This window comes from Prinia subflava, chromosome 3 (assembly GCF_021018805.1).
Source record: "Prinia subflava isolate CZ2003 ecotype Zambia chromosome 3, Cam_Psub_1.2, whole genome shotgun sequence".
Taxonomy (NCBI): domain Eukaryota; kingdom Metazoa; phylum Chordata; class Aves; order Passeriformes; family Cisticolidae; genus Prinia; species Prinia subflava.
This window is the reverse complement of record NC_086249.1, coordinates 36,465,791-36,493,163: the sequence shown is the minus strand read 5'-3', so window position 1 is coordinate 36,493,163 and position 27,373 is coordinate 36,465,791. Positions and strand designations below refer to the sequence as shown.

The window sequence follows — 27,373 nt, the reverse complement described above, 5'->3', positions numbered from 1 at the left end:
AGATAAGTAAAAAAACTAATTTCATGGTCAGACTGAGAGTAGTGGTTGAAATGTACCCTGAAGGAATACTGGTAATGGAAGAGCTCTTGCAAGGGTCTGTCCTGGGTCCCCTGTTTAACACCTTTATCAGTGACCTAGAGGAAGTGACACAGGGCTTGCCTACCAGAGTTGCAGGAGAGAGCAAATAGGGAGGAACAATCAATATGCTTGAAGGTCAAGGCTGACATTCACGGTGGCCTAAAAGCTGGGATAATGGGTCAGTGGCAGTCTTACATAATTCAAAAAGGATAAGAGCAAAATCATACGCCTGGAAACGGGAAATGGAGAATTCCTGGTTATAGGACAGGCTGGCACTGCCTGGTTGGGTCTGATCTGTGGCAAAGGCCCACAGTGTTGGTGAGCAGCAATCTGAGCATGAGCCACCAGTGACCCTGGCCACAAAAGGGCCAACAGCATCTGGACTTCCCTCAGGGACTGAGGGAAGAGATGATAGCCCCAATCCTCAGGAGTGTCTTCAACAGAGGCCACCAGGATGGGCAGTAACTGGAGTGCTTGCACTGTGAGGAAGGGCAGAGGGATTTGGGCTTGTTCACCCTGTAGCAGAGGTGGTTTGGGGGACCCCGGCAGCACCCTGCAGTACCTACAAGGATGGCATGGAGAAAGTAGAGCCTGGCTCTTCAGCGTGGTACATGACTGGAGAACAAGCGTCAAAAGGCACAAGTTGAGATGAGAAATGCCAGTTGGAGAAGCTTTTCCTGCTGATGATACCCAAGAGTGAAATAGTGAGTTCATGCCGTCTCTCCCACATGTGCAGGGTTTCAGGGCCAGACTGGAAAAAGCTTTGTGTGACTTGATCTTAGCTCATAGCTGTCTCTGCTTTGTGCAGGAGGTTAGATTAGAGACCCATGAAGTCCCATTCACCTGAATTATCATGAAGAAAAAAAATCTTACTTTAATTATTGTTAATGTTGTTTTTTCTAAAACAGAATTAATTTAGAGTTACAAATTTAAAATTAATTTAGATTGAAATGTGGCAGTGGCTCCCTAGATTTCTAGATGCAATTCTAGGATCAGGAGCATATTAAAACACTCCAGGGTTCTTTCTTCACTTATACTATGTAGAGAGAAGCTTAGTTCAGATGAAGGCAAGTATAAGTTGTCAGATTTCTTGAGCTTATTCCATATGTAGAAAATAAAATTATTTGTGATTGGTTTGTGAAAAATAAAAGCATTTTATCAGATTTTATGAGTCTCCAGATAGGTTTTTTTTTTTTAACAGAGTTATGATAAGACCCAAACTAACTAAAATTATTAGAAAAGGAGAAAGTTTGTGGGGAGATGTGCAGGCTAATAGTTTTCTACTACAAAAGAAATAAGGCTTTCTCTTCCTCTTCTTTCTCTCCCCTGACCCTGTGTCATTTTCTTGTCAGATGTTCCATAAGCAAACTTAACTGATATGCAGAGAACAATTTGGGTTTATTTTCAGAGGTTGTAATGAGTTAAGACAGCCCCCAGAGTGGTCTGAAAAGCACAGATGTTGGTGGAAAGAGAGAGTTGATGAGATACTGTTGGCAGGAGTAGACAACAGGATCCTTTTTGGCAGTCTTGATCTGTTAGGTTGTCTCATTGCATTTCCTCATTCCACTTTTAATGGGTAAGAGTCAGGCAGTTGTGATTACTACTGTTAAAAGGCTTTAGGCCTTTTCCCACCAATATCAGTGAAATAGGGCTGTAATGCCAGATCTTCAGTTGCATCACTTGTTTCTGTTAAATATTACTCTGTAGCAGTGTGGTACTTTTTTCTTTTTTTGTTCTTGCTTTAGGTGCGGGAAGCTGCCTACAAGATTTTTCTTCACCCCAGCTCTCAGCAGTTGGCTCGACTGGAGGAGTTGCTTGCGAGCAGGAACAGCCTGGCACAGCTGGTTGGCTACGACACCTTTGCCCACAGGGCTCTCCAGGGAACCATGGCCAAAAATCCAGGTATGCTGGATATATCCTGTATCCCCAGGTATGGGGCATGCATGGAAGGATGTGTTGAGAAATCAAATGTGTAACGTATGAGGTCAAAGGTTGTTAGTTTCTTCAGCTAAGTTTACACAAACTTCTTCCAGCGAAGTGTTTTATTGCAGTTACATTGTGCTGTATGCCATTCTCAGTGTTCACTGTAAATAACAGCACTCACTGAGGAAAATCTGGTGTTTTGGTTCAGAATTGATGCTCACTCATTAGTTTATGAATATGTCATTATCTCAGCACATAACAAAGTAAAGGTAGTCCTAAATTCTCTTGAAATAATGTCAATGGAGTAGTTAATTTAAAAATCTAAAGAATTTTTGTTTGGAATATTCTCATGTAAATTTAACATCCTTTAGGGAAAAATAATTTTAATATTTTTTCCTTCATTCTAGAAACAGTAAGGCAATTTCTGGAGAAGCTTTCTGAGCAGTTATCTAAAAGGTATGTCTTTTTCATTAAGGTTTTTTTTTAACTATACTCTTTATTTCAAGAATAGAAGGACTTGTGCACTGATAAGTGAGTCAGTGGTGCTTATTATATGCTTTGATGAAATAAAAACAAGACTTCCCCAAAATTTTTAGAGAAGGCTATTTGCTTAGAATAAGTTCTGTGTCTGTGATCAGAGAACACCAGGACTGAATGCAAGAAATGCAGTGAGCAACAAACAAGAAGACCTCTCTTAGTCTTCTTGCCATATGCACCACTCTGTATATTTTACATCTATAAACAAATTACCCTGTTTATCCCTCTTGTTGCTCTGATCTCCACACAGCACAAAACAGATTCATCACTGGGTATAAATGGGGCGTATTGTAAGAATGAAAATGTTTTGGAGCTGTGCAACCACAGGAAGAGGGACTGAATTTGAGTGTACCTGAATGGCTGAAGCAGAGTGAAAAGGTTTTTCTACTGTTGTATGTGGGCCTGCAATTTTATATAGTCATTTTATCTAGTACTATGAATCTCTGATGATGGACATTTTATTAGGATGAAATATTATCATGTACTGTATTTCATTGCTCAAACATCTTTCATTAACATTTTCATCATAAAAATATTTTTCAGAACTCAAAAAGACTTTGAAATGATGACAAAGATGAAAATGAAGCTCAACCCCCACAATTCAGTAAGTTACATTTCCATATCTGATTGTCTGTTTTGTTTCTTTTGAAAAATATAGTATAAGGTAATTATGTTCTACAGTTACTTCTACTTCAGTGTACAAGATGTAGTACAATTAGAAACATTCTCTCTTCTGGCTTCAAATGCTTTCTGGCTACTTAGTTGCTGTATTAAAGCCAAATATTGAGTATGAGAGAGCTGTTGGTTTATACAAAGTGATCCTGAGATAACAAAAACGTAATGCAGTAAAAGGGAGTATCACTTTGCTTTGAATTAATTAACTAATTTGAAAAATAAAGGCTCTATTGTATGTTAGATGCAAGTCCAGTTTGTATACTACATTGAATGTCTCTTAATGCTGTACATATCTAGGTTTATCTTTTTATTTGAACTGAGTGTATTTCTTGAAATCTGGTATGAAGTCCTGTCTTACAGTTGAATAAGAAGACCAATCTTCAAGAAATGTTACAAAAATTTTCAGGTTATGATATATGATGCCGTTTTTGGTTTGAGCCCTAACTGTTTCCCATTATGTTTTAAAATTTTGTGATTTGGTGAAACTGCAAAAATACTCAAGTGAAACAAAACTTTTACTTTGGGTTCACTTGTTGTTCATTATTGTAATTATAAGCTGGAATTCTCTTTCAGATGCTGATGCCATGGGATCACCCCTACTACAGTGGAGTCCTTCGTGCTGAGAGGTAAGCTCCTTAAGTTCCTGATTGTAATGTAAATGAGTGTCTTTGCAATAAGGACAAAGAAAGTACTCAATTCAAACAGGAATTCTTTCTTTGAAGATGTACATCAATATGAAAAATAAATATCTGATGGGAGAGTTTTGTAACATTTTTTATTTACTGCTGGAATGCCTGTGGAAGTTTTTGGCTCCTGAGTTATTTTGCAGGGAAGTATTGACTCTCACTGAAGATAAGAGGATGAAGCAGTTTCAGAACAGATAGAAGATCCTTACTCTTGTTTTGCTTTTAGTTCTTAGCTGGGCTGTAGTACTGTTTAAAAATAAATTTTGAGCACTGAATACAATTCAACTCCTCTTCGTATTTTAACTTCATTGTGCTTCTTACTGAATGTGCATCTTCATCATCTTCTGCAGACTTGAAATAGCAACTTCTTCAGTAAATCTTTACTGCTTATGGATAGATAGAATTCATTCTTATCTCTTTTGCAAAGACTGGGAAATAAATCCTTTACACAGACTGAAATAGTGCACAGGGCCTTTGCACATAATGAGATGTCAACTCTGAAAGATGTAAGCCCTGCATCTTGCCTTCATTAGATCAGCAGCAGTGACCTTTTAGGTTTCTATTGGGAAAGATAATTGAAAACTGCTGCTCTCATAAGGGGGTTTAATAAAAAATCTTCCTTCACTGCAGATTTACAGGTTTTTTTTGGTTTTTAAACAAACAGACTGGATGTATCTGATTAAAATAGGAGTTTACTCTGGATCAGAAAGCTGTGGTAGTATAGACATGGCATGAAAAGATTGCCAGCAGCTGGCCTGGTTGTTTTCAGAATTGTTGTGTGCAATAGGGGTTAGAGCATTAGGTGCAGAAGGCACTGTGGTACTTCTCCTGAAGGAGTGTCTTCTGGTGCTCACTGTCCTTAGTCTTACTGGTCTTGCTGTCCTTGGATCTCCTCACGAAGCTAACCCATCTCATAATTGAGTTGCTGCTGCTCTTTCTGGCATTATAAAGAAAAATACTTCCTTTCCTTGAGGGGCTTTGTAAGAGACCCAATTAAGTTACTTCAAGAGTTGCATGGTGGCTCTGTGAGGGGAGAGCTGCAGGTAAAACGTTGGCAGTGTATCGTTGCTATTTTTTTGTGTTCAGGCACCAAGTCTGGAAGTTGGATCAGTGTGAAGAGTCTCCTGAATCCATGTAGGGCCTCCCTGATTACAGTGCAGGATTGGGGCTCAATGTTTTTCTCCCTCCAACTTGGGCAGGACTATTTGTCTCTGGTAGGTATACACGAATCCACAAGACTGGGGAAAAAAAGTAGCTTTCCTTTCCATTGAGTGCAGAGCTGCTTTGCTTTAACACAGCAGTGTAGATCTTTCATGGTCCTGTTTTCTGGATAATTGTCTGTCTTTGGAAAAAGTGTTTGATCTAACAGACTGAACAAGGCTTTGCATTTATTCTGCTCATATTGTGGGTGTTTAACAGGATAATGGATACTGGGTAATCAGCTCTGAAAGGTAAAACTCACTTCTCCCCTGCACAGGGTCAAGGACTGTGCTTTATGAGTGAAACTAGGCAGGAGTCAGAGTATTCATACAACAACCAGAGGATGGGAATGTACCTTGTCATGTCTGTGCCCTAAATGCCCTGTTACCCAAATGGGAATCTCCTATCCGTTATCTTGTATTTGTACTTACCTTGTTTGACCACATCCCTTCTTGAGTGCCCTGTGGACGCTATGGTGTGTTCAGTTCAGCACTTTTGTAACTGGAAGATGGGAGCTGTATCTGTCACACAAACCTTCGTGCTTGGCTGGAGTTTGACTTCTGACTATTCGTTGTTACTCTCCCTAACTGAGCCAATTATCTTGTAGTATTAAATTATTCATCTAACATAAGGTGATGTTGTTTTCCTTGTTTGGTTGGTTTTTAAACTCTCTTTTTTTCCATGGGAAAATGATTGAATGCTTTTTAAAAAATAATTACTGTTTTTCTTTTTTTAATTTATAAGCTCAATAAATAATTTATTTTTTACTTCTATTTTATTGTGCATTTTTTCATCCTGGAATCACAAAATATGTTTTCAAACAAGATGCACCTAGCTGTCATGTGTTTCTCCTCTTCTTTGTTTAGTCTATTATGTTTTTCTTGTTCTCCAACGATTTCTTTCGTTTGAAATAAGTTTACTTTTAGTTTTAGGTCTTTAACAGAAGTGCCATGATTGTATTTGTAGTAGTGCTGTGCACAGACCATGGCTTATGTATTTGTCTCTCGTGTTTTGGGACACTATAGTAGTTTGCATAGTTAATTTTTGTATTAGAAATTTCTCGTTTGCTCTGCTTAGTAAAACACTTTTGTTGAAGGGGAGGTAAATGTGTGCTCTTGAGTATTCCTTTTGGACTATTGTTGCCACTGTGGCTCCAGCTGAAGTACAGACCCACAGGTTCGTAGGTATTGTAAGGTACATAAGATACAGATTATCTTTACAAATGTAGGTGTAAAGAAGGAGACTACGGGGATTTATTCTTGGTTAAGCAACTCAGCGCTAGGGGGTGCAAGAAATATTAGATGGGACAGTGTGGCTGCTGGAAACTGCTGTTTCTTAGTTTGTCCTATTCAACCATTCCTCTTTAGTCCTCCAGACTTAGACCAGCTGCAACTCAAATGAAACTGCAACTCATGGCATATTTTAATGTGTCTGCTTTATCTTTGCAGCAAGTTGTGTATTTTAAAGGATTTTTATATATTTTATCTTCCAAATATACATGCAGCCTTTACTGTAACAAGATTAAGGAAACGAATCCTTCACTAGACTTCTAATAACTGGTTTTAAGAGGTAGATGTTTCCTTCTGCAGGGCGCAGGATGCCCTGATGCTTTTGGACAGTAGAGTTTTGATGCCCTTTGCTGTCACACCGGGTTGGGTTTGTCTCTGCTCAGCGTTGCCGAGCGCTGCTGCTGTTCCGCCACTCGAGCAGCAGGAGGCGCTCCAGACTCAACCACAGAGCTGAGGCGGTTCTCTCTAAACCCGGCCACAAAAATGTTGTTTCTGTCAGCTTTCACCAAGTCTTTTCCCTGGAAACTCGATCCTACTTCAAAAGTGTAAGGCTCCCATTGATGGGAACAGGATATTTTACTTTTTTTTTTCCCTCCCAGACTATGTTAAGTAGCCTCTCTGGATTTAAACCTACACTTAAGACAGTGTAATGTTTTTGTAGCTATAGTTTAAGAGGCAGGGAAAATACATGTTGATGTAAACGTACTTTTAAGAGAAACAGGAGACAAAAGTCTGAAATTTATGGTAGTACTATCTTAAAAGAAGATGGAGTAATTAGGAGAACCTCAAGGATTTTGGCAGGCTAAGGGTAATAAACCAGTGAATGCTAGAACATGCTTCAGCATCTAACAAGTAAGAAGATGTCTAATATGTATATTATAAAAATAATAATGTTGCATTTTAGTGGAGACAAGTACCCAAGTATTAATTAAATTGCATTACTTCTCAGTAAGTGCAGCTGTAATTCTCAAGGCCCTGATCTTGCAAAGATGTGGTAGTCCTGCTGACTTCTTCTGGGTCAGAGAAAAAAACACAACAGAAAATCACCCCAAAATGCTGTGAGAGACTTTTTAAGGTCAGCCATTTGCCTTGAAGGTAGGATTGGCTGTGCATAATCACTTCTGACAGAAGTGCAGAACTGTTCTCGAGAACCATCAGCAGTGAGCTTTGTGTATTTGGTTTTGGCTCCTGCTTCCTTAACCTGTGGTTCTTGCCAGGCTGGGTTGACTTCACTGGCTATAATTCACTGCTAGGATTTTTGCCAAAATGTCCCAGGTTTTATTCACCTTGAAGCTGGGATGTGCTTGCAGAGCAGTGACTATGCTAATCCCTTTCTCTGGGATTGTAGGAGGAAGTAAGACCAGCCTTGAGGATGAGAGATCAGTGCAAAAATAAGTTAGTTTCCTGATGTGTAGGTAAGAGAAGCCACCATGACAGCTGCAGGCATGTTGGATCTTGGGGTGCCAGCTTATCAGAAATTAGGAATAAGTCACCTCTTTTCTTGTTAGGACTGTACATAGGTGCTGGCTTCACGGGAGGGTAGGCACCGCTTCCAGGTTTTTTCAGAGGGGTAGGTTCAGTACCAAGATATGCAAATGTGACTGGATGTTTCACAAGTTCCTAAAAGCTGCAACTAATATTGAGGTTTGCAAGTTACTAGTAAAGAAACTTGTTCATGGCTACTGTTTGTAAAAGTATTTTTAGTTTTATGAAAGATAGTTCTGTCTCAGGAATGCCGTGTGGAGGAATAGCCCAGGCCCTTTGCAGAACATGTGAGAAAACTGTGACTGTTCAGTTTGAAAGCTGAAGTGGGGAAGTAATGCAAAATGTTACTAGGAAATCTTTCAACCAAAGTGCTTAGAGAGAAGGAGAACTTTCTCTAACAAATTATTTATAAGCAAGGGAACACATGCCTTCTGTTAAATCAACTAATGTAGGTATAGAAAGTGCACTTTTAACTCACCAGTCACTAAACTGGTGGATTAAGCTTTTTGGAGGGTAACCTGAAAGTTATTGAAAAGCATTGCTGTGAAGGAGATTTCAACTTTCAAGAATTATTTCTTTATTCAAAACATTGTGGAAGAACAAAGAAACTGTTGATTTGAAGACTAAGTCAAATCTAAAAGTTGCATGCAGTGTTGATACCAATATTCCAAATTATCCCTTGACCTCCTCCAAAATATTCTAGGTAGTGCAATTAACAGAAAGAAAAAAAGGAATATGAAACACAGGTGCTACTTTATGGTTGATGAGACTACAAAGGCTTTGTATTATTATTATTGTTATTATTTTAAAAAAATCCAGAGTTTTCAATAAATCATGGTTAAGAGTCTCCCTTTAGGTAAAGAATTAAGTTTCACAATCTGGCATGTAATGAAAATTGGAAGGGGTTTTCCTTGTCTTGATCTCTTCAAGTTAACCTGAGGGGTTCATCTCACTTTCATCTTCATTAACAAGATCTTTTCAAGTTTCTTTGAAAGTTTTGACAGGATCTGTTTTGTTAGAGATAGTTAACTTCGTCTTCTATATTTTTGTGGATGTCAACAGGATAATAATTTTTCTCATAAAACCCCCCAAAGAAGTCAGGATATATCAGGGACTATATTTAATAGCCACCGATAAGAATTTTTGCCTGGCAGCTAATTTGCAATTGTTAAGAGTCTGATTGCTTGTGTTCTGAAGAACAGTGATCCTGATTCAAATATCCCTAATGTTCAATTTTATAAAAAGCATTCTTAATAGAATAGATGAAAGTCATGTTGCACAAAGCAATCTTAGCCTCGTTCCATAGATACAGCTTAAATGAAAGTGATTTTAGGCGTCTGCATTTTATTGAGACTCAGTGAAGTCATACAAGCTTAGAAATAATTATCTATAATCACATACTACATCTTTGTTTCTCACAGGAGCACAGCCTTTCTGTTTGAAGCCTGCTGTTCTTGAAGAATAACCAAACCTCACTGTGTCAGTTAACTTCTTTTTATAATAGTTTTTTAAAATTAGTTTGGCTACTTTGCTTCTCTTAAAAATACTGCTGGGCTGCAAACTGTAAAAGTAAAGCGTGGATTTCTTAAATGTAGTTTATCCTTTAATAAAAAGCAGGAATTTACATTAAAGAAACTACAGCTTTCTTTGATATTTCTACTTTTCTTAGGAGGGTACTGAGATTTCTCTTCGTAAAGTTACTGAGCTTACATTCTGACACAGAGTATATAAGAAAATTTTCATTCTTTCCTGGGCTTCATTATAAATACAAATTCTTTGGCATTTGAAATCAGATGTTCAGAGTGAATTAAGTTACTGGAATATGCAAAATGAATACAGAGCAAACCTATTATGTTCAATTTTGTGTCTCAGTCTTTTACAGTTTTCAACATGTAAGCATGGGAGTTATGCATGTCTACAGGAGAAACAAATAATTTAAGGTTCATTATTACAACAAAAGGGACCTTTTGAGTCTTGATTTTTATCTTTTGTAAATCAAAGCAACTTAACAGAAAGTTTGGCACAGTGGAAAATATTCTTTTCCACTGTAGAGGAGTTTATGTATGTATTTATTGATGGTGTTACTGATTTGTGCAGGGTGAGTGTACGTTAGTGTCCACGTTCTTTTTACATAAATGTTATACTACCTACATCAAAACTAAAAGCAACCTTTAAAAAATATTAATATCTAAGCATGTACAAAATCCTTGATTTCAGGAAGTCCTCTTTTAGATTAATCATTGTGTTTTCTGATGGGTGTGTGTATGTCTGTAACGGATAGAAGTTTTGATATTTCCTTTTCCTGTTCTTTCAGAGTTACATTCAGATCCTTTAAGTTTCACGTAGTGGCTTAAGAAAATTTATGTGCTCAAGTTCAAGGGTAGTTGGGAAAACTTTTTTGTAGCAGTGCAAATTGCAAATATCAAAAATCAATCCATATCTGAGTGGTTTTTTACCTGAGATACACTAGAAGAAGTGTTACATGGTAAGAAATCTTTTTGACTGGAGTATATAGCTCTCTGCCAAGTTAACACCATCTGAGATCTGTTTCTTTTGCCTTCATCTTCAAAGGCATATTCCCATAGAAAATGCTGTGCTCTTCATCTTTTGGGATTCAGCTGTACAACATGCAGTCAGTCAGGGAAGCCAGCATTCCAGAAAGAAGCAAGAGCTCGTAGCTGAGCTCTAGACTTGTGCTAGTTACCTCCAGTTGGAACCTTAAGCTTGAAGGAGCCCTTCTCTGGTGACATAGGCATCCTAAGGCCCAGAACTCACATCTTAAGCAAAAGGGTACCCAGACAGGGTGTTTGATTCTTGCCCTTGCTTGCTTAGCTGCCCTGACTCCTTTTTCTTCCTTAGGAAGTGCTGTAACCATGTTTCCATGTGTTTGCTGGCTTTGGAGACTGCAGTACAATGTTTTGCTGGTGATGTTACTCTGCCATGTGCATCATCCTTCCCGCTGAATTCTGCCTGTCTGCTCCTCTGGGGCTGCAAATTACAGCACACAAGAAAACCTGTCTTCCAGCTCCTTTTGCAGTAGTTATTGTCACTAAATGCTGTCTGTCTCCAGAACATTAACCTTTCTTCCTAGTAGCAGTAACCCTTAGCAGAAATTTTACTGGTAGCAGTGTCTGTTACTGTAGTTCAGTGTGGGTCATGATAATTTCCTTTCTGATTCCTTTTCCCAAAAATACTTGAGTGCACTTCCTGCTGGAGATAAAATCATAACTTGCCTGAATAAATGTGAAGGCAGCTTGCCAAAGAGTGTGCTCATAACAAAGCAGCTGCTTCTTGCAGTTTTATTTCAGACTTTTATTGTTTGTTTTAAATAGAAGGTGCAAAGCTATACAATTATTCAAGCCCACTATTGAGAAAAACTTGAAAATTGTGCATAAAGTGATTCTTAGAATGGTTGCTGCTTTAACATGTAGTATAATAAAAATTATTGTATGCACAGTAGGGTCATCAACATTTATTAACATGTAGATTATGAAGATTGCTTTGTTCTGACTAGTGAGCATTTCAGGGGAAGGCTAAGCTATAGCACTTTGGAAATTCTGCTCCTTTTTATGTTGAGTCATTCAGTACCAGCTAATTCATTCACTGAAGTTGTTGTCCTTTCATTCTGTCGATGGAAAAGTAGTGTGCAGTGGAATCCCAGAATCACAAAATTGGTAGGGTTGAAAGAGACCTCTGGAGATAATCTAGTCTAACCCCTTGCCAAGGCAGGAATGCCTTGGTTTTGGTAGGGTTTTGTTGGGTAGGTTTTAGTCTGCATTTACAAATACACTTGGTTTCATGTTTGAAAAAAAGGGATCAAAGAAGCACCATACACCTGGGATAGAAGATGGGAAACTTTGAGTTTTCCCTTTAGCTTCAGGAGAAATTAATTTTACAGTCTTGGATCAGCCCTCAAAAAGGCTTTGCATTCTACACAGACAAGTTCTGTCTTTGTTACTGGGCAATTTAAAATGACAAAGGAGTGCATTAAGAGAAGTCTTCATCTTCAAGTTTTATGTGGTCTTTTAGAAAATCTGGCCCAGGTCAGAGTGTGTTTTGAAGATACAACCCGAGACCCTTTAACAGCATGAGAATTTCCATTCAAAGGACTGAGGGAAGAGAAGTTTGGAGTGCTGTCACAATCACAGTCCCCATTGCTGCCAAGAAGTTGAGCTACCATGTTTTTAGATGGGTATGAATTTGAATGCCAAAATACTGTGCCTGGGAAATGTGTTCTTAGAGTTCCACTAATGTGATGGAGCTGTCAGTAACTGAGATTGGGTAATCATTTGCTAGCTAACAGATGCTTTTTTCTTGTCATCTGGAAACAATGAAGTTGCTAATGACTGCTACCATTTGAGTGTCTGAAATCAACCAAGAATCTTCAACAAGGGAACATCTACTTTGTAGACTCTTCCAAATACTTTTCTACCCCCACTCATATGCCAGATTTAAGTTTTAGAGATCTAGTAGAGATTGCAGCATTTCCTGTTCTGTTCATTGAGTATTTTTACTTTTGGGGAAAGTGCAAATCTTTCAATTTCTTCCCTTTTCCCCATTGTCCGCTAATCTTACCTAGTGTTACACCTTTTATTTTTCAGTGAGTAGCATTAAACCTTGAAGGTGGGGGCTCAGAAAAGAGTCAGTCATATGCTTGCTCTTGCCACTGAAAGGCAAGATCATCTATCAGTAATAATTCCAAGAACTGAGGTTTTGGTTGTAGAACATCAGTTTCAGATGGCTGAGGTTTTGGCTAATTGCTGTTCCTACGTAAGCCCAAAGAGAAAGTTTTCCTGGAATCAGTGCAAGTTTGGGGTTAGGTTTTCTTCAGTTATAGTCGGTTGTACTTAATTTGTGAAAATAGAGTTCGTGTATGAGGTAGGACCAAATTCAAAACTTGGGAATTGAATCTGTGTTTTGGTGTCTAGAATGATTACTGCTTAGTGGATATAGATTGGTATGTAGACAAAGGGTTTTGAAGATGCATTACACACTTCTTGGAGGAGTAGGGTTTTTTTTTCAGTAGCCAGTACTAATTTTGAAATATTATTGGTTATTATAATCTGATTGTGATAATTGCACTGTATTATGGGTTTTAACCCCTTTCTCCATAACTCCTAGGACATTGTACTGCCTAACAAACAAACAATGGATTTCGGATAACTGAAGGTATAATGATCTCCACTGACTGCTGCCACGTGTGTCCAAAAGTAATTTAAGTATTGGGTCTGTGGCATAAGACACTTGTGGTATTTGAGGATTTGTCAGTAACTTCAGCTTTGATCTTTTTTTGCACACTGGTGTAATAGGCAAGGCACAAATGGACAATTGAGATCAGAACTAGAAACATTTTTGTTTTGGCATTCTGTATTAAAAAAAAATGTAGTTTTCCAAAACGTTTTTAGATTTTCCATTGGCAAGAAGAACATTAACACACATCTTTCATTAAGTGTGGGAGAGGTTTGATCCCGACAATATTCTACCAGAAGGGACTGACATTAACTTTGTGTATTTTCTACTAAAGTGGTTGATTAGTCAGGACCTCATTGTACTCAAAATGTCAAGATTGTGACATCTCAAATATTAGCCAGAGTAGGGGGCTAGTTCCTGTGGGGAGTCTGCCTTAAGCTATTATAGTCTGTTACTGCTGTTTTTCTGGGGGGATGGATAAGTATCATGCTTTTTTCAAAGGACAAAACGATTACAGACTGATTTCCTGGCACCATCCCACCCTTCACCCCACTTAGAATAGTGACAGGATATTACAAAGTACTTATCAGAAAGCCTTCTTCCCATCCTTTTCATCCTGGGATAGGGTCATGAGGACATTGTGCATGTTCAAGGAGTGCTGAGAATGAGGCAGAAGTAGGCATTGATCTTCTCCCTGCAGTATATTAGTGTCAGTGTTCTATTCATGAAGAAATATCATTGCTTTCTCCTGCTAGTATGTATCTGTGTTTTTGACAGAAATTAAGTGCAACTTAGTTTCAGACCGTTTTTTTTCTGCCTCTCCAGCAAACACATTAATGCAGTATTTCAAGTGAATGTTGTAATCCTTTGCAGTTAGTATGGAGCATTGTCTTCCTCCGATAAAGCTGGAATCTGTGTCATATTGCAGCTGCGTGCTCTTAGTCCTAGGTTCCATAGGACATCTTCACATAATAGGTGAGGTTGGAAATTTGCTCCAGAGGTCCTCTGGTCCAGCCTCCTGCTCAAGCAGGGTCCCCTGGAGCTGAGTATCCAGGATCATGTCCAGGCAGCTTTTCAGTATCTCCAAGCTGCAAGACTCCATAGCGCCTAGGAGTAACCTGTGCCACTGCTTGCTAATCCTCACTGGGATAAAAATGTTTCCTGATGTTAAGATGCAACATCTCGTGTTCCATTCTGTGCCCGTTGCCTCCGGTCCTGTCACTGGGCAGCACTGAGAAGAGCCTGGCTCTGTCTTCTCTTCAGGAACTTCCCTCCCTTCAGGAATTTATAATCCTTATTAAGATCTCTCTGAGCCTTCTCTTTCCCAGGCTGAGGAGTGTGGCCATGTCCCTCTTTTTCTGATGGGCTGAGCACTGGACACGGCACTGAGTAGAGCAGAAGGGATCACCTCCCTCAGCCTGCTGGCCATGCTCTTCCTAATGCACCCAGGATGCCATTCACCTTCTTTGTGGCAAGAGTCCCTTGCTGGCTCTTGTTTAACTTGGTGTCCACCAGGACTCCCAGGTGTCTGTCTGCAAAACTCCTTTCTGGCTGGGTCTGGGTGTCACCCAGCACATACTGGTGCCTGGGGTTGTTCTCCCCAAGTGCAGGGGGGAACTTTTTTAACCTCTTGAAGTTCCTGTCAGCCCATTTATCTTGTAAGCCTGTAAAGGTCCCAGTGGCTGGAAGCAAGACCCTCTGACATATCAGCCCCTGCTCCCAGTTTGGATGACAGTTCGGTGTTATCTGCCAATGACTGGACAGAACTGGACCCAGTATTGACCCCTGGAGCCCATGCTAGTCCTTGGCCTCCAAGCAACCATTGTGGCACTGATCCCCTCCCTGTGGGCCCTGCCCTTCAGCCAGTTTTCTGTCTGCTCATCCAGCCCGTGCATTGACAGGCTGTCTGTGAGGATCTTGTGGGAGGCAGTGTCAAAGGGCGCACTGAAGTCTGAGGAGGTGATGTGCACTGCTCTCCCTTTTCCGCCAGGCCAGTTATTTCATCATATAAGGTTATCAAGTTATGTAAGCATGACATGCCTTTGGTGAATTTATGCTGACTGCTCCTGGTGACTCTCTTATCTTTCACGTACTTGGAAACAGCTTCCAGGGTTAGCTGGTCCATACAAAAAAATTCTGCTTGGTAGAAAGTTTTGAGCAGTCTCTACAAATCTTTTGATTTTTCTTATTTCTTGTGTAAAAGTTATTTAATTTCATGAAATGTTTTCAAGGGTGCTGTTCTTTAATTTCTTACTATTTTCATGTTCTTTTATCCTGCAGTTGAACTCACTGTTGGGAGTTATACGTTTTAATTTCCTGCAGCTGTGAAAATCTGATGTTTTATTATGAATGTGAGCTGTTTGTTATATGAAATTTTTATTTACTGAAGTGTCTGTCTGTAGTACTGTATCATATGGGTTCTTTCTTGAAATGCCTCATACGCTTGTCTCTCTTCTCCCACTGGGTAGGGTGGAAATGGCATGGGAACCCTGGATGATACTGGGGATGAGGAGGGTGTGTAGGCTTTGCACATAAGTGTAGCTTTGGCAGGACTGATTGAAATGCACTCAGCAAAAAAGCCCTGCAAAAACCCCTTGTGCAATGAAACAATTTCAGCTTGTCTGTGGAGGCTATTGAGACTGTACTTTTGTAGCCAGATATTAGTTAAAGAAACAATTCCTTGAATTACAAATGGAAAACTCAGCTTAGTATTCATAGTGGCATGTAGGATGATAGCACAAGATTTTAAAGTGATATGAGAAAAACCAGTTCTAAACTGTTATGGAGGTTGTTATGATTTTCTGCCAAAAGAAGGGTCATTTTAACAGATCTTGTAGTCTGTGTGCAGGGAGAGCTTCAGAGCAGAATCAGGAGGTCTGAAGCACTTAGTGTTGTGTTTCAGTTTTCATGGTAACAGTCTGGGCAGAAGGTGATCACTGAGCGATTCTGTAAAAGTGTGAAGACAACTGAGATTTACCTACTAAAACCTTCCAAAAAGTGCCACTGTTGAAAGCATTGCAGTTCTCAGGAATTGCTGACTTAAAAATTCTTAGAATATTCAACACATACCCTGTAATTCTGTACTTGGGGGTGAAAGGGGGAGCTCTGTGTGTCAGTCAGTGTCCTTTGTACTCCAAATTTCTGTGGCTTATATGAAAATTAACTCATCTCTTTGATTTCTTTTAGAGACTTTCTTTCAGTCTTTCTATGTAACTTGATCTAAAATGATTTATATCAGTTTTATTTCTTTGGATGTAATGACTTTTTGAGTAAGAACAAAAACATGCATATGGAAGCATGCAGTGTGTTGAATTTAAGTGTGAAGTTCTTAAAAAAGTGTGTCAGTATGGTAGAGGCAAGATCTATTTTATTTTCTTTGCTCTAGTGTAGTTTAAAATAGAATGGAATACACTGGCTTTAGCTTCTTCCATTTGTGGTGTGAAAATAAGCAAAATCTCGTACTTCACCATATCGTGGCTTAGAGGAGTAACCCACCCTGCTGTGCCTCACAGTTCAGTGACAGAGCTGCAGTTGGCAAATGCAGCATTTTGGCAAATGAAGCATTCCCTGTGGGCTTCCTTTTCAGGTCTTCTCTGTGGGAATGGGAAGGAAGGAAGGGTAGGTGTGTGGGTAGGGACTAGCTGGCTCTTTCACAGCTGCTCTGTAACTAAGCCTTTTGATCACAAGCCTTAAAACAGCATGGTTCTCATCTTTGGTGTCCAGCTATTGTAGTCTAGCTGTTGCATGTTTAAATTGCAGTGACTGTGGTTGTCTAGAGTTAAACAGTCTTTACTGTGAGGCCCTAGAAAATGGTATAAAATAATACTTGGGCTTTGTATATGGAATGAGGCAAGAGTATTTTCTGCTGTTTAGGATGCACACACAGCTACAAGCAGATTCCAGTTCTGATTTTCCTGTTGTCTCAAAATAGTTGTGTGGTGCTGATCAGCTTGTGAAAGGTGTAATTTTGTAAAGCATTTATTTGCTTGATACACTTGTAGTGTGTTTACTCTTCCGAGTCAGAGTCTCAGGGAGTGTAAACCCTTTTCAGACTGCATACATCTCTGAACTACTATTTGAATTTTTTGTTCATTTTCAGTGCAGATGTATGATGTCTTCTTCCCTATGAATGTCTTCTGTGCTGCAGCATCTTGAACATAGTTGGTTGATGTTAGGCTCAGGAAGCTTGGCCGTATTTGAAATCCATGTCACATACTAAAATTTTCAGATGGCTCACAGCCGTAAGATATTTTCTACATGGTTCAAGAGAGTCCCCAGAGCTTGAGGTGTGATTTTTGTGTGGGAGGTGGTTGTGTCTACTTTGTGTTTCTGTTGCTGCAGTGAAAAGCAAGACTGCAGAGTCAGCAGTGCTTCCCAGTTGGTTTCCTGCCTAGCTGAGGATTTGGCTTACACCACAGCCAAAGCCAGCTTGTTTTTCTGATCAGTCACACGGTGCAGCCTTGGCATGGGAAAGGCACTTGAGTGCCAGTGGCCTCTCGAGTATCAAAAGCCACTGCTTGGCCACCCATCATGTTGCCATGGTCTGTTTGGGCTACATGTTCACCACATTTCTAAAAATCATATCAACATCTGTTGAATTTGGTATTCAGGTTTGAATGTAAGAAAAATTGAGGTACTGCAAAGCACTGTGCCTGTAATTTGGTTTCACTAGTTGAAAAATAAAACCAGACATGCTCACTGAGGCCCTTTGGGCTGAGCTGGTGTATTTTGTGGCTTGAAGATGAGTACTGTAGTTTGTGTAGCTCTGCTGACTGACTGGTTTGGGATTCTTCTATTCCCTTAGGTACAACATTGATCCTGGCTTGTACTGTCCATTTTTCTCTCTTGGGGCATGCATGGAAGGTTTGAACTCTTTGTTCAGTCAGCTCCTAGGGATCTCTCTGTATGCTGAGCAGACAAAGAGAGGGGAGATTTGGTCTGAAGATGTTCGAAAGTTGGTAAGTGTTCCTGTTCCAGCATCTGAAACCAAAAGGAAGATAAACAAGATAGTGAGTTCCTGTAGCTATGAATCAAACTTTAAAAAAATTTTACTTGGATACCTGTCAAAAACACAAACTAGTTGTCTAATTTTAGTTGAAGTTAGACCTCAAGAGCTTTATCATCTCTTTATGTGCCTTTTGGGTGTTTGGTATTTCATGGCCTTAATAATAGCTCTGTGTCAGGATGCCTGGATCAGAAACAGTTTCTGTGTTTGGAGATGATTGTTGCCCCTTTCTGAACGAGCCCTGTTAGTTTATTTTTTATTTGTAGATGACCATACATGATTAGAATGCTGTAGGTGTGTGTCCTAGCAGTCATGTGTCTTTGCCTCATTTTTTTTTACTCTGTAAGTCATCTGTACTTTGAGATTGATTTTTTTACTTTTCTTTTATTGTTCGGCCCTCTTTTTAGGGGAGGGTGGAAATAAAAATTTGGGCAACAACTTACTCATCAGGTTCCCAAGTTCCTCTGTTGTCTTCCTACATTTATTCACTGCCAGATCTTCCCTACTGCTCTTCCATCCTCAGCCTCCAGCAAGAGATGCTGTTCTTTATATACTGTGGGTTAATTTATAATTACTCCTTACTTTTTGTGGTTTTATTTCCATGGTAAATCAGCTTCAGTTTGTCATTTGGGGACTACAGACAGTGCTTTTTTGACACAGAAAGTACTTTTAACACTAATCTGCAACTAGCTAGTTTTGAGTGAAATGCAGAAATGTCTGTAGTTTGAGATACAAGATGTGAATTTTATACATTGTTTTTCAATTAAAATTACATACAGATTTTATATTAATTATTCCTAGTTTGTTGTTTATTCATTATAAGTCTTGGGATTTGAATACTATGTCTTCAATTTACACGTTATCAGTGCTTTCACTATGGAAATGATACTCTTTTTCTCTTCAGGCTGTTGTTCACGAAACTGAAGGTTTGCTAGGATACATCTATTGTGACTTCTTCCAGAGACCTGATAAACCACATCAGGTAACATGTATGGTCTGACTTCAGCTGGGGTTTTGTATAAGTAATAACTGCAGCATTAGTGCCTTTTGTGTTCAGTGTAAAGTTAGGAAAAATAGCCTCATTTTAAAATAAATTTAAACAGGGAATGTCTGTAACTTGATATGTGGGTTTAGGTAAAATATTTTTTAGAGCAAGCTTTCATTTAAAAAACCATCACCCAATAGACTGAACTCAGACTCTTTGTAGTACAGAGTAACAGGCGTTATAAAATGTCATAGAACTCTGCTTAGAGAAATGGTAGATATTTAAACCCTTATTTTCTGCCCTACTGTTTACAAGTAGAAACAATCTGACATTTACACTCTCTAATCTTTACACTCAACTAATTTTTATTCTAAAGTCTCCTTAAAACTGTAGATGGTTCTAAGTGTTGTGGCTCAGTCACTACCTAGTGCCAGTATATTTGCAATAGGATGCAGTACAATAGACAGTTCACTCAGTAGAAGCATCTGCAAATTACCACCTTTAGTGAGGAGATGAGTGGACAAACTTTAAATCTACATTAGTTTAACATATAACTCTGTTTTGCTAGTATGTCACAATCTACTAGTAGTGCTGTGTGGTATTTTTTATAAATAAATTACTGCTGAAGGCTGAGGAGAGAACCTAATCTATACATTATGGATCTGACACATCAGTAAATTTCTTGGCACTAGTGATACCTGTTAGAAAATTTGAACTGTTTTGATCATTCTAAAACATAAAGAAATAATTTTATTTTCTAAAAGCAATACAGTCTTTCCTTTATGGAATAAATTAACTTCCTTATGAGTTTGAAGCATATAAGGATGGAGAAACAGTGCTGCTATTGAACAACTCTGTTAATGATCATTGAATTCTGCTTGTGTAACTGAGTATATGTTCAGATTTGATTTAACAGTTTAGTTTAATTTAATCATTGTTTTAATATCATTGATATGACATTGGCTATCCATGTTTGCTTTTACCTCGAAAAGGACTGTCACTTTACAGTTCGAGGAGGCAGGCTAAAGGAAAATGGAGAGTACCAGCTACCTGTAGTTGTTCTTATGCTGAGCCTTCCCAATTCAGCAAGGGGTGCACCAACACTACTAAGTCCTGGCATGATGGAGAATCTCTTCCACGAAATGGGACATGCTATGCATTCTATGCTGGGAAGAACTCGCTACCAGCATGTCACTGGTAAGAAAGTTATAATAACGATTGTTTTGTTTTAGTCAAATGTTTAATTTCCAGAAGAAAGGAGTAGATTAAATAAAATTAAAAAACAGGTGGAACAAAACAAAAGAATAAAGAGCATATGAACCAAAAATGGTTGTCATGTTAATAGTTCTATACCCTTGATGATTTGAGAATACAGTATCAGATCCTCAGATATTATGTAAAACTCAATCAAAAAACACTTGAGTATTCTTTTTCTAGTAAGAATTAGGTGTTTATATATCTTCTTTATGTACAGTTGATCTTTATTCTCTTGGTGGTATTCACTCTTGCAAGTTTGTCTTATGTGGAGTTTATAATCATTATATATGAATATTTGGAGATTGGGAAATAGATTGTACTTAGTGTAAAACCACCATGAATCCTGGGTTGGAAATGACTTAGGAAAATGAATGAAGGAAAATTAGTGAATTAGGTCTTGCAAAGAGTAGTGAGGGTATTGGCTGGCAGGCCTCTAGCTCCTGTAACCTTCTGCAGTTGTGGTAAACAGGTCAAAGACCCATGCTGGCTAAGGCTCCTTGGCATGCTGCTTTTTTTTACCTGTGGACAGTTTGGTATATTCTTTTCTATAACAGTGTGATGAAAATATCAAGTGCAGTAGACATTTGCTTATTAAAAAAAAACCAAAAAAATCCCCCAACCAAACAGATGAGATTGTAATTCCCTTGTCTGAAGAATTATTTTTTTATGTTTTACCATTTTTATGCTAGTGATACAAAGGGATGTCCATGGTACAGTTAATGTTTTATCAATGAATACCTTGGTACCCAGTGGCAAAACACTTTTTTTAAGTCATCCATTTAAAATTAAAATTGGCTGAACTGTTTTATAAGTGTGTCACTACTGGACATTGTTGAAACAGATGAACACTGCATAATTCCTTCAGTATAAGCTCTGTACAGTCTTTGGGACAGCTAAGGGCTCTCCCCCACTCCTTGCACTCCTATAGCCTTGCTCATCTTGAGCTACAGGAATACTCAGATGCTGAAAATAGCTGCTTTGGTGTGAGTTCTCCTGTTGTGCTGAATCGTGTGTCTGCATGTCAAACTCTTGAAGAGGCAGGAAGTGGCTAATTTGGAGGCTCACACTTTCCAGGAGTCCCTGTGTATGGTTTCTGTGTTGCCTTAGCTCCAGGCAGTCCTGCATCCCAGAGGATTTCACTCCAGATCTAGCATTGCAAGAGTAGCATTGGAGGTTGGAGGTCAGTGGTGTTGTTTCTGCAGAGAATCCTTTTTTTTTTGGATTTGGAATGTGTAACAATCAAAGGGCTCATCCCAGGGATGTCTGTTAGGGCTGTCTGCTCTCATGGAACACGAGGGTGGTAAAGTATGGAAACGAGATGACTGCAGGCTATTGTGAGAACAAAAAATTTGACATTCTAGTTGAGATGAGCTGAGTAATTTGACATCATTTCTGCTCTCTCTTGCCTTACTTTTCTTCAATTTGGAACTACACAGTACAGATCATACATTTTCAGAATATAGGAGATTTTTTGCCATCGAATGGACTTTTCAGCAGTGGTGGACGAACAGAATCACAGTTTTATATGTCAGTGCAGAAGTGCATATAGCCAATGTGTCTGTAAAAAGGTTGAGTGTGATCTGAAATTACCTCAGAGATGTATCTGATTGCAGTAAGTATTAGAATGGTAAACGTACTGCTGAAACCTTATGCAGTGTTTGGGTATGTTCTTTTCATGTGTCTGGTCTGAAGGTGAATTCAAACTGCAGCAGGTACAGAGAAGAAGTAGAATGGATAGCTTCTTAGACTTCATCTACCCTTTGGATAATGATGGCTCAGAGAAAGTACAGTTTCTCTCAGTTTAGTAGGTAAAAAACAGTGTGATAAATTCTATTTATACTAAAGAGCAATATCAGTCTGAATTATTGAGTGTAAACAGATTATAAATTAAGATTAAAAATTAGAGAAAGGTTTGTAGACGTCAAAGGAGTGATTTTAAAAACCAGTCTTCAAAAAATAGTAAAAGCATACTGGGATTTAAAACTAATTCCGAACGCTGACATTGTCTCTGGCAGACACTGATAGAGGTGATGATCCCTTGGGTCCACTATGAAAGCAACAACTTTTACATTGCTACCATAATACAAAAATTAGAAAATCAGCTTTGATTTGGCAGTGTGTTACACTTCTTAATAACTTCCATTGGGTAAGATGCTTATAAAGATTAGAGTAAATAAGGTTTTTGGGAAAGTGCTTTTTGAAAATAGTAACAGCTAAGATATTACCTCATTGCATTTACATAGAGCATGTTTTCAATCTGCAGGAGTGTTCCTTGAATGAATGACTCGGTATTATAAAGCAAGGTTAATATAAAGCATAAGTAAGCTCAGCAAACAGATGGAATTTAAAACTTGTAACTGTGAATGGGATTAAGGCAGAGTTTTATTTACATTGTAGTTTAATTTAGGTTTAGGACACTTAAATAGATTTGGTGTTTCATGTAAGGCCAGTTTGGCTACAGTCGGGTTTAGTTTAAAAAGGGTGTGATCCAGAGCTTTATAAGGTGCCTCACCCAGCTGTTCAAATATTTTGTTTTACTTTGTGATTTATAGTAAAATGTGTAAGATCATAATGAAGCTTTTCTGGCAGTATGTACAATAATGGAAATAAAATATTGACTTAATAAATGAAAGAACATTAAAGTTCACCAAAAGTCCAAACTGAAAGTTGCAAAACCTTTTGAGAAGAGTTAACTATTTGTGTTAGTGGAAATAGCAAATGCTAATTATTCTACAATTATTCTACCTCTAGGAACCAGATGTGCTACTGATTTTGCTGAAGTTCCCTCAATTCTGATGGAGTACTTTGCAAATGACTACCGAGTGGTTAACCAGTTTGCCAGGCATTATAAAACAGGACAGGTAGGGAAAGAAAATATGTAAAGTATTGAAAATAGGAATAAATATATATGGGGAAAATCGTATTTACATGTGTTATATATTAATAATGTTTAAAGTAGAAGTAAACAATGGATAAAATTATTTCAGTATTACAATTTCAGTTATTCAGAAAAAATGTTAATATTGTCATTGCAAAAAAAGATAATCTGTGGAAGAATACTAGGTTCTTATATCCAAGGTTCCAATCACATATTTAAAACTTTCAGCCTTTTTTTCCTACAAGATGTAGTAGGTGAAAAAATTGTGTGTGAATCAAGTTGTTTGGAGTGATTTAATGTAATTACAGGTAAATTATGACAAAAATAGGATTTGTCATTGAACTCCCCGAAGTCTGTCTTAAAATAAAGCTCAGGTAACCAATCATGGGCATAAATGGAAATTATATGCAGTGTTTAAAAATTTAAACACATTTTTAGCACAGTGTGGGGCAGTGATTGAAATATTTTGTGATGAAAAACACGCTGCTCTATTTAGGATTCTATTAGGATTAGTTAGATTCTGTCAGTTGTGAATTTCTGCATTAAAACACTGTTGCAGTTCTTACATGAAGTTATTCTTTATCAGGGATCTGCTTTCTGTGGGCTATTTGGAAAACTGTGCTCTTTGGAACAAGGAGACTTTGGATGGTCACTTTAAGACATGGCAGTAGAAATTGATTTATATTTATACAGACATTTCAAAGATTCCTCCTAAGTTGTGTTGTGTTATACTTAATTGGAGCTTTTTATCCAATACTAAGCATTCAGTGTATTCCAGTATTATGGAAGTAGAATTACTTGAACAGTTAGGAAAAATATGTTGCTTATTTTAATATTTTAATAGATGCTGTCTGAGAAATTTGCTCTGTGAATATATATATATATATATGTAATTTTTTGTTTTTTGCTACGGATCAATTGTTTCTGCAGAACTGATTGCACAAAGAAAGGTCTCTTTGAAACCTGGGAGTTAAACTCAGTTCAGGAGTGTTGATCATTTATCTGTTTGAATCTGCACACAGAAATGGGCTTTCTAATGTTCTCTATAAAGTTCATGTAGTGTTTAAACAGCATGGAGTTAATCTGATTGCATATGAGTTCAGAGAATGAGCTTCACTAAAACATCTGAAAGAGATTTGTAGAACATTATTTATAGCTTTGTATTTTCAAAATGACTTGACAAATCTAAACCGTGTTTAGTTTCAATGCAAAAACTAAGAACCAGACACTGTGTCCCGTTTGGCATTTCCATAAACTACTTCTGTTCATTGGTGGTGAAATCTTCCCCTTTCAGAGAGCAATTGAGAGAGGTTTGATGTAGAAATCCAGTCTTGAAGGGGGCAAGAATGGATTATGCTGGAAGATGAGAAGAAGAGCCTGAAACTGCTCTGTGGCTCTTGAGAGCTTTAGATGGCTTCCTTTTAATTGCTTTTTAAAAATTTTAGATTGCATTTTTAAGCCGTTATCCAATATATGTAAATCTGCTTTGCTTATGTTGGTTTATCTAAAGTGATTTTAAGAATCTAATACCAGATTTCTATGTTTGTCATTTAAATACAAATAGATTGAAGTAATCTTTTCTGTTATGTATATGTGATGAAGTACTTTGACTTGAAAATCCCATTTCTCTTACATTATCAATGTCACAAAGATCTTTTGGAGACTTACTTTGTCTACTTGTTCTTTTAATTAATTCTTTTGTTGTGCAAATAAGAAATTCGATTTTTTTTTGTTTATCCAGTTTTTGATTTATTTGAGAAAAAAATGAATCCCCATTATCCCCTTTTCAAGGGGAAGTAAGGAAGGTGGATGAAAAAGTTAAAATGTGAAAACTGTGAAACCACTTCATCAATATGTTGTTCTGTCTGAGAACTTCCATTAATTTTCTTACGAATTAAGAGACTGAGCATTTTCTGTGCTAGAATGATCTTTTCTGCAACAGCTACACCAACAGAGCTCTGATGGATGTTGGAGGACTTGCTACTGACCCAGTTTGTGTTGGAGGCAATGCAGATAATTTGACAAAGCATCTTTCTTTTGGTGTTGCTGCATCTACACTCTAGTTTTTGCATGTAGACTTTGGGTGGTGTGGTTTTTAATATTCCTGCTGAACACAATTGCAGCAGAAAAACTTGTCAGTGTAATCTCATATTAGCCATTGCTATAAAGGTCAGTTGTAGAAGGACTCATCTTTGAGGATCTGCACTTACAATCAGTGCTTATGCTTGTGGGAAGAAGAGGGCAAAGAGACGTTTTGATTATTAAAACACGTGAACTGTTGAAAATTGTATTTCAGTAGCATTGCAGAAAAAGAAATTGCTGGGAAGACCTTCAAAGATGAGAATTCATTTAGATGTAGATCATGAGGTTCTGGTCCACAATATCTTGAAGTTTATAGAAAGCTTGTCTCTGCCTTCTGTCCCTTTTGAAAGGTTGTGCTGTTGAATGTTGAGGAGTGACAAACCTTGCAAGCTCTTCTGTCAAATGGAGCAATTTTGAATTTAGTTGAAAAAGCTGGCCGGTAGAAATCTTTGTTTCCAGAAGATAGCAAGCCTAGTTTTCCTTTCATTTGAAAGATGACTCAAACTAAAAAATCCTTGAGATAAAATGAATAAATAGGGAGGACTGTAATAATTAGTTACTAAAGTTGGATCAGTCAGGTAAGCTCATGAAGTCAAGCCATACCAAATTGAGAGCATTACGGTGCTTAAGCAGACAAGCTGGTACGTGGGTGCCATTCTCTATCACTGTGATTGTTTGTTTAATTTCATTTGTAAAGTGCAGAGATATGTGGTAGGTCTGAGCTAAATCACTTTAAGCTTGTGTGTCTTTGGAGGCTCTCTTGAACAAAGGCCAGTGTTTCAGCTGTTCAAATTTGAACTGAGTTCATTTTTCACAGAGATGGAATTACAAAGACAGTATTGTATTAGCATAATTATAAGAATAAGCCCACAGATAGTAAAGAATTGTAATGTATTGCAGTTACTACACAATGGTAAGGAGTTAAGCATGCTTTGGCACACAGAAAATTCTGTTCTTTTAGCCACCATGAAAAACATGCTGAAAAATTCATTCCAAGATCTTAAAGTTACTTCATGGAGAAGGATGGAAAAGTGAACCTCAAAGTAAAGCTTGTATTGTTTAAATTTAAAAAACTGAATGGTTATTCACTGACATAGTTTTAGCCAAAGCTCTGTGAAATCTTTCTTTTAGAAGGAAGATGACAGTCTCATTCTGGTTTTATCAGAGTGTTCATCTTTCAGGAGAAGAGAAGTAAAAATGCTGATGCCTTTTCTTAATTTGTTCAGCTGCTTATTAAGGGTCTTTGTGAGATTGTAATGGAGCAAAGAGGAATAGTTTCTGTTGCCTGAAACAATACATGCTCCAGTTCAAGACCTCAGCATATCTGTGTGCATGACATTCACAGAAATATACCTTGAAGTAGAGTTGTGATCTTTAAAAAACCCTCTGGAGTAAAATTTTGCTTCCCTGAAATATTAAGATCCCAAAGGTGTTTTGGGAAAAATAAGTGATTTCTGTATCTTAAATTCTTTCAATTCAATCCAGTTTTGGCAGTGTTTTTCTGGTGTCAAATTCTGCTTGGCTTGTGAATTATGATCACAACACAATCTTTGAGCCAGCTTAGTGGCTATCACACTGAGAGATTTAAGAAAGACGTAAATGTTTTTTCCTCCTTTGTCTTTTTGTCAGCAGGTGTAGTCATAAGAATGACTTGTACTTTCTTGTTGAATTTAATCTACTCAAACAGTAGAGCTTGCTCTTCAATGCACAGTAGATTGACATTCATATGGCAACAAAAAAAGTTAACAGAATTTCTGTGGAGGCTCTTGGTAAAATTACCTGTATTTTACTTGGTCTCTAGAACTTCCTCTTGCCATCAGTTAATATAGAAGAAAATATAAAATTGAAATACCATTATGTTGAAAGAGTTTGTTTGACCTTACTGGTAGGAGGGCTCTTGACTTTAACCCTCTTAAATGATATATTCATAAAACATATGTATTTGCTGTTGCAAAGCTTTTGGTTGCTCAGGTTTTTAACACTGACGAATTACAGTTTAAGAATTTCCATCCATACTTTGCTGTATCCAACATACAGATGCCCCTAGAAGAAATAAATTTTGTTGATTTCCATGTTGTACTAGTTCATTAGGGAAAAAAAAAA

The 27,373-nt window shown here is 37.9% G+C and overlaps 1 protein-coding gene across 1 annotated transcript in view; it reads left to right on the top strand.

Annotated features, from left to right (window-relative positions):
* MIPEP (mitochondrial intermediate peptidase) overlaps positions 1-27,373 on the top strand; it is a 65,876-nt gene that overhangs the window by 10,065 nt on the left and 28,438 nt on the right. Inside the window, exons 7-14 of the mRNA XM_063394681.1 lie at positions 1,824-1,980; positions 2,409-2,457; positions 3,082-3,142; positions 3,787-3,839; positions 17,868-18,021; positions 18,973-19,050; positions 20,046-20,250; positions 23,062-23,171. Coding sequence (XP_063250751.1) covers positions 1,824-1,980; positions 2,409-2,457; positions 3,082-3,142; positions 3,787-3,839; positions 17,868-18,021; positions 18,973-19,050; positions 20,046-20,250; positions 23,062-23,171 — 867 coding nt within the window. The remainder of the gene's footprint in view (positions 1-1,823; positions 1,981-2,408; positions 2,458-3,081; positions 3,143-3,786; positions 3,840-17,867; positions 18,022-18,972; positions 19,051-20,045; positions 20,251-23,061; positions 23,172-27,373) is intronic.